This window comes from Pseudophryne corroboree, chromosome 3 (genome assembly GCF_028390025.1).
Source record: "Pseudophryne corroboree isolate aPseCor3 chromosome 3, aPseCor3.hap2, whole genome shotgun sequence".
NCBI classification, from domain to species: Eukaryota; Metazoa; Chordata; class Amphibia; order Anura; family Myobatrachidae; genus Pseudophryne; species Pseudophryne corroboree.
The window spans coordinates 494,339,937-494,355,198 of NC_086446.1; the positions used below are offsets into that span (position 1 = coordinate 494,339,937).

The window sequence follows — 15,262 nt, forward strand, 5'->3', positions numbered from 1 at the left end:
TGTAGTTAGTATTTAGGATCCACAAAGGAATTGGTATATGTTCTGCTAATTTATTTATGCTACATACTCTTCTCATGCTGTTTGTGAAGTATCAAAGTATCGCAGCAAAGATGAGCGTGGCTACATCTGTATATTTTCTCTGTTGAAGCCAACTGTAATGGTGCCCATACACTTGTGCGATGCCCTGCGACGCGACATCGCGTGGCATTGCAACGGCAGTCCGAACTGCCAAAGTGATTACCATGCGATCGTGCGATAGATCGCATGGTAATCACGTGATGGACACGTCACCGCCGAGTGGGAGCGGCCTCTGTCCGCTCCTGGCGGGTGCCCATCGCACATCGCAGTGCGACATATAGCATGTGTTTTCAAAACCACATGCGATTGCACTGCGATTCGATAAATATTAAGTGCAGCACATAATATCTTGAGACGCGAGATTCTACCAGCGTGCCCGCGCATCACGTCGAAAGGTACCTAAAATGTGCATGCAATCCCCCGATTTCTCTCACAGATCCAGTCGACGAAATCAAAGGCTAGTACCGATAATCTTACAAGTGTATGGGCACCATTAGTTGTGTTCAGTGAAGAGTTTTAGTATTATCTTTGTTTTGTTTCTATGCAGTTGTCGAATCAACCGTATTCTGGAGTCCCCCAGAGGGAATGCTCTGCTGGTTGGAGTGGGAGGAAGTGGAAAGCAGAGTCTGACAAGATTGGCAGCTTATATTAGCTCCTTGGAGGTTTTCCAGATCACTCTCAGGAAGGGCTATGGTATCCCTGATCTCAAGGTAAGATATCATATCAGTGAGCCATACAGGGTTGTTTGTCCTTAACATTTACCAACATTGAGACTTTAAAAACAATATGAAACAATGTGTTGTCAAATATCTGCTACACCTACAGTATACAATTGCCCTACTACAAACACTCATTCATTAGTATTTTCCTCTACTTTATGTAGCATTGAGTCACTCAGATTTAAACAGCTCCAACTAGTTCTAAACTTATCCACTCATTCTTCTGTCTGGCTTGTCCCCTAGAACTTAGTTCAAGGGTCATCATATCCAGCTGTTTGCAAACTATCTTGATGTTCTTTTTCAGTAAACAATACTGTAGCTAAGTTATGTAGGACCGGGCGCAATAGATAATCTTCAATTAAAAATATTAAATTGACAAACAATATATAAAAGAACAACTGTGAATAGAAAAAAATAAAATGTAAAAAATAAGAGTACAGTATTACTCTTATAAAAAGGTCTACCGTCAACTTGTATTTAGATTGTTATGAAAAAGCAGCCCCCACAAAAGACACTCTGGTATGTCTAGCATAAGTATAAAACAATAGATAAGATATACTGTACAACTACAGATATCATTAATCCAGGGGGCGCTTTATTTTTTATTACAATTATTTTGTTTTAACGATTTAAAAAAAATTAAAAGTAGTCACACAGCATGAATATAAATAAAAAATAATTATAAGTGGACGGTTAAGGCAGAACTTGATCTACTTCTCTCTAGACAAGTGGCTAAACGTCTTAAATGGCTTCGCCAATCTTTCTTTGAGAAGGGTGACAAGGCAGACAAGATCCTAGCAACACGACTTTGATCTACTAGGGTCCGAAACAATATCGTATCGATTAGAGACCCCCACAACCGTTTGACTGATGACCCTGTTGCCATTAGAGCCACCTTTCAAGCCTACTATACTGACCTGTATAACCTCTCATCTCCCTCTCTCCCCTCATCCTCTCCAACCCACTCTGACCTGATTTCTGGTTTCCTTTCCAAAACTAATCTCCCCAAATTATCTCAAGATGCTTTGGACAATTTTAACAGTGAGATCTCTGTGGAGGAAATTGCTCAGACTATAAAGACTCAAAAAACTGGCAAATCTCCTGGCCCAGATTGGTTTACAGCCCTGTGTTATAAAATGTTCTCTGACCTCCTCATCCCTCACCTCCAGTCCCTTTTCAATCGGGTAATACATGGCGACCCTTTTCCTTCTGAGATGTTGGAAGCCAGACTTGTTGTGATCCCTAAGGAAGGTAAAGATCTGCTTAACTGTGCTAGCTACCGTCCTATTTCCCTCCTGAACCTAGACTTAAAGATATTCGCTAAAATTCTGGCAAACCGCTTGAATCCGTATCTCCCATCCCTGATCCATTATGACCAAGTGGGGTTTATTCCAGGTCACCAGGTGAGAGACAACACCAGATGCGCTGTCGATCTTATTCATATCTCAAACTCCAGGAGATCCCATACTGTTATGCTTTCTTTAGATGCTGAAAAGTCTGTTGAATCTCCTGGAGTTTCCTGAAATCTGAATTGAACCGCTTGCTTCCCAAGTTAGATCCCATAACAATATACATGGCATTCAAGTGGGCCATACCGACCCCAAATCTCTCTTTGTGGATGATATTCTCTCTCCCTGACACACCAAGCAATATCTCTCCCGAACCTATTTTTGGTCCTTCGATCTTATGGTGTTGTTTCGGGCTATTAGATTAACTATTCCAAGTTGGAAGCCATGCTGCTCCATGAAACCCCCCCCCCCCAGAAGCCAAAACCCTTACAACAAATTTCAACTTCAAATGGCAAACCAAAAAGATCGAATATCTGGGGATTTACCTGACCTCCCACTATGACACTCTCTTCCGTGAAAATTTCCCACCTCTGTTCTCCAGGATACAATCTGATTTGTCATCTTGGAACAGTCTTATTATTTTGTGGCTGGGTAGGATCATCGCCGTTAAGATAAATATAATCCCCAAATAGCTTTATCTCTTCCAGCTTCTCCATGTAGCTGTCCCTGCTTCTTTCCTTTGCAATATTCAAAAAGCCCTTATCCATTTTATTTGGAACTGCACGTATTGCTGCCAACACCTTGAAAAGACAGGACTCCACCGGTGGTAGGGGTCTTCCTGAAATTAAACTCTACCATCTCGCCTCTCATTTCTCCCATATTGTAGCCTCCTATGCTCCCTCTGGCTCTGTTTCCTGGCTTGATATTGAATCGGCTTACATTAACCTCCCAGATCTGAACCCCTTATGGGGTCTATCCTGCACATCCCGACCCCTTACTTCCAAATTACTTCCCACCATCAAATGTAATCTTAGACTCTGGGACTGTTATTTCCCAGCTTTATGCCCTCCTACTAGATGCCACCCTTCCACCTTCCAGACCCCATGAAATTGCTTGGGAACGAGAACTTGGACCTCCCCCGGAAGCTGAGGACTAGGACGACATGAGACTGGGGATTGCAAAGAACTCTATTGCAACCAATATCAAATACAAGGTTTATTATCGCTGGTATTATACTCCTGACAGACTCAATAAACTCTTTCCATCTTCTTCTCCAAATTGCTGGAGGGGTTGTGGCTATAGAGGTTCTACGGTCCACATATGGTGGACCTGTCCGATCATTGCCCCTTTTTGGGACTTAGTTCATTCCCTCTTGAACTCTTTTCTGGAAACCCCTGTGCTGAAAGATCCTTGGGTCTTTCTACTGTGTGATTTATAAGCAAAAGTTCAAATGTTGAGCAGGATGATAAGAGGGGTCTGCGCTGTTCTACTACCTCTGGTGAACTCACCGCTGTAGATGGAGGATTTTTTGGTGATCCAGCCTGCAGTGTAGGTAGGGGTGGCAAGCAGTCCCAATTTGGCAATAGCGGGAGGAGAGGAAGGGCGAGACCCACAGAGCATCCCTGTAGAGCTACGGAGCAGGAGCCTGCGTAATGTGCGGCTTCGGCTATGTGCAGTTCAATGTGTGCGACTCCAGTGGAAGAGCCTTACGTGTGGCTGCTTCGCTTGTGGGCAGTTGAGGCTGTAGAGAGGTACACAAGGAGTGAGTCAGTGGCAGGGGGTTCCCAAAAGAGCTTGACGCATTTCTCCGCCATTCAAGAGTGGTGGTTTCATCAGAAGCAATGTGAATACTGTACCACTTGCCACCTATGCAGCAATATTTGTGAATTAGTCTTTATGTTGCCTTGAAACGAATAGCATAGAATTACCCTATGGAGAATGGGAAATTTCAGTCTGTGAGCCTGTAGATGTGAATTAGTCACCTACCATCCTAACAAACCCACTTATGATTGTGTCACTAGCCCTGAGAGTTGAACAACTTCAGTAGATCTGTCAACTTTGCCCACATGTCTGGCTAAATTGAAAATGGTTGTTCTCTACATTTACCAGAGAGAAAATAAGTATGTTATACAGGAATGAAGTACATTTGTTACATAAAAAAAATAATCACACAATATTTGAAAACGTTTTACATTTATACAAGTTATGGAGCTACAAATCTGTATCCTAATAATGCATACAATTAATAACATACAGTACTTATTGCTCTTACTATGACATTGCAGGGAATTTGTCCAAGGTTGCTTTGCCCTGCAGCCTCAGTATATTGAACTGGCTCGCATCTCCCCTTTTTCAAAAATCAGTTACAGCAAAGTTCATTTGTCATTAAAATGACCTCCTTATACTCTGGACTGTCACTATAACTTTTATATGGTGTCTCTGTCTTATTAAGTGACAGAGATAGTAGCAGATGCATTCAGGTGAACACGAATGTCCTTTCTCATTCCTTTCACTCTGTGTTCTAATTATTTTTACACATTTTAATATTTATATGCCTCATACGTAGTACATTATAATAACATTGCATTATAATGGTGTTCTACATTTATGTTTAACTGTTCACCTGTAGACTGACATATGGCAGCAGGGACATTACTAATATATAAACAGATGTTCATATCTTGGGCTGGGCAGAGCAGTAAATAATGGATAGGACACTGACAGGTCTGTTGTGGGCACAGGCATTTATTAACTCCTTCCACTAATCATTTCAGAGTTGTAATACTGGCATATTAGTGGTGCTCATGGGGAGAATTTGCAAATGTCTCCTCTTCACTCTGGGTTGTCATATTTAACCTTTGCTTATCTGCTAAAAAGGATGAGTGATTTTCTTTAATCACTATGCAAAGCCCAATGTAACATGTGTTCCTCCACCATATCTCTCCTGCATAATAATTAAAGCCTGAATAATACCAGAATAGAAAACAGTATTCTGCATGGCTTCCCCATTTCATGAGGTTGTCAGAGCCTTAAATAAATCCCTTTCTGTGTAATAGTATTCAGTTTTCATCCCACTCAGCCACGCTGGGTGGTATCACCAATGTGTTTAATTGGAGTCAAGAGAGAGGCAGTGAGTTGGCTGCAAGTACTGCACAGCACTTCTGTGTGTGGGAGATTCCTCTTCCTTATGGGTCTCTATACATTGCTGGATTACACATAGGCCCTCATTCCGAGTTGATCGGTCGCAAGGCGAATTTAGCAGAGTTACACACGCTAAGCTGCCGCCTACTGGGAGTGAATCTTAGCTTCTTAAAATTGCGACCGATGTATTCGCAATATTGCGATTACTAACTACTTAGCAGTTTCAGAATAGCTCCAGACTTACTCTGCCTGTGCGATCAGTTCAGTGCTTGTCGTTCCTGGTTGACGTCACAAACACACCCAGCGTTCGCCCAGGCACTCCCACCGTTTCTCCGGCCACTCCTGCGTTTTTTCCGGAAACGGTAGCGTTTTCAGCCACACGCCCCTGAAACGCCGTGTTTCCGCCCAGTAACACCCATTTCCTGTCAATCACATTACGATCGCCGGAGCGAAGAAAAAGCCGTGAGTAAAAATACTTTCTTCATAGTAAAGTTACTTGGCGCAGTCGCAGTGCGAACTTTGCGCATGCGTACTAAGCGGATTTTCACTGCGATGCGATGAAAAAGAACGAGCGAACAACTCGGAATGAGGGCCATAGTTCTGATAACCCATTGTATGCAAGTGATGGCTCACACTACACATATACACTTTTATACTGATTTTCTCATGTTCTTCTCATATTATCCGTACCTTTGATGCAGATATTTTATAGGAGTAAACAGAAATATCACATACTGTATACTGTACAAATTGATCCTGTTGCAATTAGATATTATTTAAATTAGCTGTTTTTGCGACTTAAACTTTGTGCTTTAAAAAGAATAGCATTTACAGACAGTTTTAAAAACTTTTGCATAAGAGGACATTTTACAGAATGTAAACTTGAGAACAATGGTGGGGAAACATACGTCACAAGGGGCAAATTCATTGGGTGAGGGGCAGGTGTATTACTGAAAGAATAGTTATTCACTTGTGGGTCTATTCATGCAGCAGAGAAAAGCCCTGTTTTGCGTTAAACAGGGCTTTTCTCTGCCTACTGCAATTCACAGAGCGGATTACCGTGGAGAAGTCTCTGACTCCTCCAGCGGTACCCCCGCTCTGTGCCTGAATCGCATCACCACACCTTTGTATAGTGAGTGCGATTCATGAAGGTGCGGAAAGCTCTGCTTTCCGATTCTCCATGGAGTTCAGGTTCGCCATCTCAGGACGGCGTAACCTGAACTGTGGTGCGGAGACGGCAGGGAAGCTCAATGCTTCCCTGATCGCTGCTCGGCACCTTGCGCTGGCTCCGCCCCCCGACCTCCCAGCAACCACTGCGGCCTGCCGGGAGGTCAGCAAGGTGCGCATGCGCAAAGGGACCCACCACTGGACTCCGCGCATCGCAGGGAGGGACCGCTGGAGAAGACCTCACCGCAGGAGCCCCAGACACCGCAGCGCTTCGTCGGAAGGGTGAGTATACATGAATTGCTACTTATTACAGCTATACATCGAAGCGATGCGATGTATAGTGATAAGTAGCAATTCTGTTTTCATTTTCTACATGAATAGACCCCTAAATGTCATTTGCAAAACTCCCAGTAAATACAAGAGAAGTTCTTGCCACCCCTTCCCCTTATGTGACAAAGGCAGAATGATAGGGGGATCGCATTTGACAAGGGGTGAGTGGAGAGTGAATAGCTGACAATTGCCCTCTCCACTTTTCACATGCCACATCTACCCTAACATTCTTTCCTTGTCATGTGTATTTATCTGCTGTGGTGTCCTATGGAGGAGGGAATTGGTCTTCACAATATCTCCTACCTCTGCTGATGTCACTGGAAATGTACATAAACCGCGCACATCATCAATCAGTAATGTGAGCTGGGTAGATCAGTCCAGTGCTCTTGCTCCTCCTCCACCACCAGACATTGCAACAGGATAAGGGAGAGCAAAGGGGGGTACTCATGGAGCGATCGCTGCTTAAAATCTAAGCAATCTGACAAGATTGCTTAGATTTTAAGCAGGATCGCTCCGTGTGTAGCCCCCACAGCGATAGCGATGCGCAGCCCCGCGCATCGCTATCGCTGGTGCCAGATTGGCCTGCCGTGCAGGCCAATCTAGCAGGTCGCTCATTTCACCCGCTGGGTGAAATGAGCGCCCCCCCGTCTCCCCCCGCACGCTCAGCACACATAGTGCTGTGCTGAGCGGCGGGAGAGATGTGTGCTGAGCGGTTCGCTCAGCACAAATCTCTCCCGCATCGGCCAGTGAGTAATGACCTTAACTTATAGTAGGACATACCTCCCAACTATTCCTGCCCCGAAAGCAAAGTCATAACTGTGCAGGTCTTTCCCCAAAAGGGGGCATTCCTGTCATAATCAGGACCCATGGAAGGATGTTCCGGTCTCTCCTACTTGTTTTTGCAGCTATAACGACCCTATTACTGGTGCCGCAACTACTATCACCACCCTGCAGCCAGCCCTATCATCAATAATAAATAGGCATTGTCCTCACATTAAATACCACTTATTGTATTATCAGTCTATATAGTTCTATCAACCTCACATTACAGTTATATCCCACATTTATTAAAAAAAATAGATTACTTTTTAAATTAATTAACCCCACATGCTGCTACACTAAATACAGGGTTGGGCAGGGAACTGTTCATTTTTAAAAACTCAGTCATTAAATAAACAATTTTTATTTACCAAATTACAAATTTACAAAGTACATAGTATGCTATTTATTTCTTGAAGATAACATCCTTGAGGTGACCTCCGTCTGCGCAGGCATTCCTCTAATCTTCCACACATGTTTTGTAGCATCTCCAAAGAAATTCCAGCATTTTGTTGTCTAATTCTTTATTTCAACTCTTCAATATTGTGTGTGCGGTGAGAGTACATTTTGCTTTTTAAGTGCCCCCATAAAAAAAGGTCACATGCCGAGAGGTCTGGGGACCTTGTAGAGCAAAGAATGTCACAGGAAAGGGGCGTGGCCTCTCGCTCGCCACCTGATTACTAAAGGTAATAGTTGGTGGCGTGGATAGTAGAGGAACTATCCCGCTGGCCTAGCTCCTCCCCCTTGTGTTGTGACTCCTCCCCCAGACGGAAAAGGTCCCTTAGGCCACTTGATTCTAGCATCTACCATGCATGCACATTAGAGATTAGTCTCCTGAACATAGTATGGGAGGCCCACACAGAGTCCGCACATTGGCCGTCTCCTCTCTTTAAACACCCCTGGTTACAGTGCAGCACCTGGCTCCTGTCACTGAGCAGGAGCCGGCATTGTGGTTTCACCCCTCAGAGGGGTGCACCGCCGTACTGATGCCACTACTGGCATGACATGATGTGGACGAGAAGAAGTCGGGTAACGTAATCCCCCACCATACCCCTACCCCCCCCAAAAAAAAACTGTTTTAAAATGCCCTTTTCCCTGCCCCGCCCAGTATATAGGTAAGGCCTTACAGTAAGCTTCACATCACAGTATTATACGTTACCATAACCCCCAACAACCTCCATTTCTCTGACGTCCTAAGTGGATGCTGGGACTCCGTAAGGACCATGGGGAATAGCGGCTCCGCAGGAGACTGGGCACAACTAAAGAAAGCTTTAGGACTACCTGGTGTGCACTGGCTCCTCCCACTATGACCCTCCTCCAGACCTCAGTTAGAATCTTGTGCCCGGCTGAGCTGGATGCACACTAGGGGCTCTCCTGAGTTCCTAGAAAAGAAAGTATACTTTTAGGTTTTTTATTTTCAGTGAGATCTGCTGGCAACAGACTCACTGCTACGAGGGACTAAGGGGAGAAGAAGCGAACCTACCTGCTTGCAGCTAGCTTGGGCTTCTTAGGCTACTGGACACCATTAGCTCCAGAGGGATCGAACACAGGCCCAGCCTCGGTCGTCCGGTCCCGGAGCCGCGCCGCCGTCCCCCTTACAGAGCCAGAAGCAAGAAGATGGTCCTGGAAATCGGCGGCAGAAGACTTCGGTCTTCAACAAGGTAGCGCACAGCACTGCAGCTGTGCGCCATTGCTCCTCATGCACACCTCACACTCCGGTCACTGATGGGTGCAGGGCGCTGGGGGGGGGGGCGCCCTGAGCAGCAATATTAAACACCTTGCTGGCATAAAACTCACATAATATAGTCTTAGAGGCTATATATGTGAAAAATACCCCTGCCAGATATCCATAAAAAAGCGGGAGAAGTCCGCCGAAAAAGGGGCAGAGCTATCTCCCTCAGCACACTGGCGCCATTTTTCCCTCACAGTTCCGCTGGAAGGATCGCTCCCAGGCTCTCCCCTGCAGTTTCAAGACTACAAAGGGTAAAAAAGAGAGGGGGGGCACTAAATTTAGGCGCAGTAGTATACATATAAGCAGCTATTAAGGAAAAATCACTCAGTTATAGTGTTAATCCCTGTGTTATATAGCGCTCTGGTGTGTGCTGGCATACTCTCTCTCTGTCTCCCCAAAGGGCTTTGTGGGGTACTGTCCTCAGTCAGAGCATTCCCTGTGTGTGTGCGGTGTGTCGGTACGGCTGTGTCGACATGTTTGATGAGGAGGCTTATGTGGAGGCAGAGCAGATGCCGATAAATGTGATGTCACCCCCTGCGGGGCCGACACCTGAGTGGATGGACTTGTGGAAGGAATTACGTGAAAGTGTCAACTCTTTACATAAAAGGTTTGACGACATAGCAGATGTGGGACAGCCGGCTTCTCAGCTCGTGCCTGCCCAACTGTCTCAAAAGCCATCAGGGGCTCTAAAACGCCCGCTACCTCAGATGGCAGACACAGATGTCGACACGGATACTGAATCCAGTGTCGACGACGACGAGACTAATGTAACTTCCAATAGGGCCACACGTTACATGATTGAGGCAATGAAAAATGTGTTGCACATTTCTGATGTTACCCCAGGTACCACAAAAAAGGGTATTATGTTTGGGGAGAAAATACTACCAGTGGTTTTTCCCCCATCTGATGAATTAAATGAGGTGTGTGAAGAAGCGTGGGCTTCCCCCGATAAGAAACTGGTAATTTCTAAAAAGTTACTAATGGCGTACCCTTTCCCGCCAGAGGATAGGTCACGTTGGGAAACATCCCCTAGGGTGGATAAAGCGCTCACACGCCTGTCAAAGAAGGTGGCACTACCGTCTCCGGATACGGCCGCCCTGAGGGAGCCTGCTGATAGGAAGCAGGAGGCTATCCTGAAGTCTGTATATACACACTCAGGTATTATTTTAAGACCGGCTATTGCTTCAGCATGGATGTGCAGTGCTGCAGCTGCGTGGTCAGATTCCCTGTCGGAAAATATTGATACCCTTGACAGGGACACTGTATTGCTAACCATAGAGCATATAAAAGAAGCAGTCTTATACATGAGAGATGCACAGAGGGATATTTGCCGGCTGGCATCTAAAATAAGTGCAATGTCCATTTCTGCCAGGAGAGGGTTATGGACTCGGCAGTGGACAGGGGATGCAGATTCTAAAAGGCATTGTCACGAACCGGTCTCTTACCTCTGCGGGTTCTGGGGTTCATCCGTTGCCAGTGCGGTTGCTCGCGGTGCTGTGCGCCCGTGTGGGGACACGGCGTGATCAATGGCACAGGTAATGCAGAGTCTGGGAACTGTGAGTGCGGGGACCAAATGGCCTAAGGCACTGCGGTGTGTCTGCTGTATAGGAGGTGGCCATGTTGGAGACCAAATAGCTAATACAGAGCACTTGTGAAAACACCTGTGGGCAGGTGTAAGCCAATCCCGTGCTTGTGCTGCCTTTAAGTAGGCTGGGATTATGTTACTCTGGGCCAGTGCTTTGTTGTATCAAAGCTGTGCTCTAGCTCTGAGCTCTCTCCGTGCATTCCTGTGTGATTCCCGTGGTCCAGATATCGCCTCCGTTCCCAGAGGTCCGTCTGCAGCCTTCACTGCTGAAAGATCCACCGGCTCTCTGCTGTGCTGTCAGTTAATTGCACTCCTATTGGAAATAGTTGGATTCCCAGTGTCCTGCATGAGGTTACCTTGTCAGTCTGCCTATCATTCAAAGTCTGGAGGATTCTGTTTCTCTCAGCTGTTCGTTTGTTCAACTCTGCATTTAACCCATTCTTCACCTTGTCTTCTACTACAGTTTCACAGTGATCTCCGGAACCCGCAAGTAACCCAATTCAGTACTTTTATTTGCTATGTTGTCATTACAAGGATAATTCATCACAGTCTCTCAGTTAACTCTCAAAGCTCCATTGCCAATTCTTACAGTTAATTCTCCATGTCTGCATTAACCAGTTAAACACAATCTGCAGTTCAGCATCAAAGCTTGTTTATATTTGCTATGTTGTCATAACAAGGATAATTCTTCAGTCTCTCAGTTAACTCTCAAAACTCCATTGCAAATCCTTACAGTTATCTCTTCATGTCTGCATTATCCAGTTAATAACATTCTGCAGTTCAGCATCAAAGCTTGTTTATATTTGCTATGTTGTCATAACAAGGATAATTCTTCAGTCTCTCAGTTAACTCTCAAAACTCCATTGCAAATCCTTACAGTTATCTCTTCATGTCTGCATTATCCAGTTAATCATATTCTGCAGTTCAGCATCAAAGCTCGTTTATATTTGGACAATCCAACATTTATTCATCAGCTTGTTTTGCATATGTTTCCATGAACATTTCTTTTATGTATTTTTGAGTTTTCTCTTGCATATTATTCCTGCAATACTTCAGTATAATATGATGATTAACAACTTGTCAGTTAACTCTTTACTGAATTGTTATTTTGAATAAATATATGAATCGGAACTTTCTTCGTCCTCCCTGCTTTCTTCATAGCCCAGCACCTACACCTGTGGTTGGTCCCGGGTTAACGGATTCACAAAAACACCCGGACCTGACAGTAAGCACTGGCCACATGGATCCGTCAAGTGACCAATTAGCAGGAGGCGGTGCTACGTCAGATATCCTTTCCCGTCTGGAAAACCAGGAGTCTATACAGACACAAATAGTGCAGTTTATGCAAACTATGGCAGACCGTTTAGAGACTCTCCATACGGCTATTAAAACGTCCCAAGTCCAGATTCCAACCCCGGATGTCCCAGTTACCACTACAGCTTCTCCTGTGACGCTGCCTACGTCCCGCTTGCAGTTACCCTCTCCGAGTAAGTTTGACGGAACTCCAAAACTTTGCAGAGGATTCCTGAATCAATGCGAGATCCAGTTCGAACTGATGTCCGCCAGTTTCCCATCAGCTCGTTCTAAGGTCGCATATATTATTGCCCTCCTCTCCGGTCAGGCTCTGGAGTGGGCATCACCATTATGGGAGAGAGGTGATCCTATCCTCTCGAATTACAAAGAGTTCGTATCTTCCTTCCGGAGAATCTTTGACGAACCAGGCAGGACCACCTCAGCATCCTTGGAGATTCTCCGTCTACGTCAAGGTTTACGTCCTGTCAGTCAATATATTATTCAGTTTCGCACGTTGTCTTCAGAGTTAAACTGGAATGAGGAGGCCCTGATCGCCGCGTTTTGGAATGGACTTTCAGAAAGAATCAAGGATGATTTAACTATCCGGGATGTGCCAATTAAACTGGATGAATTGATTTCTCTCTGTAACAAACTTGATCTACGTTACAGGGAGCGATGTTTAGAGAAATCCAGGGCAGAGCGATCCAGTCCACGTGATTATCCTAGACCTCGACAAGATTCTTCATCACAGTCTCCAGTAATGACTGAAGAACCTATGCAGATTGGGCACTCTCGCCTCACAGAGGAGGAACGACTTCATCGTCGACAGGGTAACCTCTGCATGTACTGTGGGTCCTCCGAACATTTAGTTAAATTCTGCAAACTCCGACCGGGAAACTCTCGCCTCCTAGCTTATTCAAGAGAGGTTAAGCTAGGAGTTACTTTAGAATCACGTTCTGGGAAAGAGCCAACCTTGTCTATTCAATTAGAAGTTCCAAGTTCTACAGTGAAAGTTTCAGCCCTCCTAGATTCCGGGGCAGCCAAGAACTTCATCTCCTCAGCCTTTGTCATACGGTCTAAAGTTCAAACCATGCCCCTGGAAGCAGCAGTTGCTGTTACAGCAGTGGATGGAAGTCGAATTCCAGATGGTATAATTACTCATCGAACCGTATGTCTCAAGATGAAAGTTGGTGAGCTCCATTCCGAATACCTCTCCTTCTACGTGATTCCCAAAGCCTCTCAAGATGTGATACTTGGTTTACCTTGGCTGCAGAAACATAATCCTCAACTTAATTGGCAAACCATGGAAGTCCTTTCATGGGGTAAACCTTGTACCAAGGACTGTGTAGCTACAATTGTACCTCTTCGGTCAATTAGCCTTTCCGATCTACCTCCGGTGTATCAATCCCTTGCGGATGTTTTCAGTAAGCAAGCAGCAGACTCTCTACCTCCTCATCGTGAATGGGACTGCCCAGTCGTCCTGGTTCCGGGCAAGACCCCTCCTAGGGGACAAATTCATCCGCTATCCATCCCAGAGACGCGAGCTATCCGGGATTGGTCCACTCCTACAACTCTCAAGGGGATTCAGCGATTTTCTTGGCTTTGCTAATTTCTATAGGAGATTCATTAAGAATTATTCTACGTTAGCTGCTCCTATCACAGCCCTAACTCGCAAGGGAGCAAATCCTACGAACTGGTCTTCTGAAGCAATCAAAGCCTTCTCTGATTTAAAGCAAGCCTTTGTGTCTGCCCCCATTCTTCGACAGCCTGATTTGAATCGTCCCTTTCTACTAGAGGTGCATGCATCTACAGAAGCAGTAGGAGCTGTGTTGTCACAAGTCTTTGAAGATAAAAAGGTCCATCCCTGCGGATATTTCTCCCGTAAGTTCCTCCCGGCAGAACGTAATTATGCAATCGGTGAGCAAGAGTTACTTGCCATCAAGTTGGCATTTGAGGAGTGGAGATACCTTCTAGAAGGAGCTCAACATCGCATTACAGTTTATACTGATCATAAGAATCTTCTGTATCTGCAGTCAGCTCAGTGTTTGAATCCACGACAAGCTCGATGGGCGCTTTTCTTCTCACGATTTGATTTCAAACTCACCTATCGTCCAGGGTCTCAGAACAAAAAGGCAGATGCCCTTTCCTGGTCCTTTGCTTCTTCGGAATTAAATGATGCTACCACGAATCAAGCCATTGTGAATCCTACGTCCTTTTAAATGACTCGAACCTCTCCAGTTCCTCCGCCTGGCAAGACCTTTGTCGCCACAAGTTTCCGAAAACGGCTGCTTACCTGGGCTCACTCCTCTTCCTTCATGGGTCATCCTGGGGTTCTAAAGACTCTCAAATTTATTCAACAGTCTTATTGGTGGCCACGTCTCAAAGCCGATGTCCAAGAGTTTATAGCAGCATGTCCTAAATGTGCCCAACATAAGAGTCCAAGAAGTTCTCCACCAGGGTTTCATCCATTGCCAGTCCTAGAGGTTCCAGCAGCAGATCAAGAGCTTCAACGTCTATCTAGCATCTGAAGTTGTGTACGTAAGTCCTTGGTCAAAACTTCCGCTCGTTATAAATCTTTTGCAGATAGAAAACGTAAAGCTGTACCGAGTTACAAAGTGGGAGACCAAGTTTGGATTTCTACGCGCAATCTCAAGTTCAAAGTTCCTTCTAAGAAATTTGCTCCCAAGTTTATTGGTCCATTTCCCATTGTTAAGGTACTCAACCCTGTGTCATACAAAGTCAAGTTGCCACCCTCTTTGAGAATTCCTAACGCCTTTCATACATCTTTACTGAAGCCTTTGATTCTCAATAAGTTCCGTACTACCCAGTCCAAATCTCCTAAAGTTCACTCTTTGCAGAATGAGGAATTTGAAGTTAAAGAGATTGTGGACTCACGTTCCCGATATGGACGTTTACAGTTTCTGGTCGACTGGAAGGGTTACGGTCCAGAGGAAAGATCCTGGGTTTTCTCTGAAGATGTTCATGCTCCAAGACTGGTACAGAAATACTTCTCCAAAAATCCTGATAAGGTTCAAAGGTGTTCGGAGACCACCCTTAGAGGAGGGGGTACTGTCACGAACCGGTCTCTTACCTCTGCGGGTTCTGGGGT

The 15,262-nt window shown here is 45.2% G+C and overlaps 1 protein-coding gene across 7 annotated transcripts in view; it reads left to right on the forward strand.

The window, feature by feature from the left end:
• The window catches only part of DNAH9 (dynein axonemal heavy chain 9), a 1,014,643-nt gene that overhangs the window by 659,482 nt on the left and 339,899 nt on the right, over positions 1 to 15,262 (forward strand). For all 7 annotated transcript variants that reach the window (XM_063960955.1, XM_063960958.1, XM_063960957.1 and 4 more), the window contains one exon: positions 626 to 788. In XM_063960955.1, the coding sequence (XP_063817025.1) occupies positions 626 to 788 (163 nt within the window). The remainder of the gene's footprint in view (positions 1 to 625; positions 789 to 15,262) is intronic.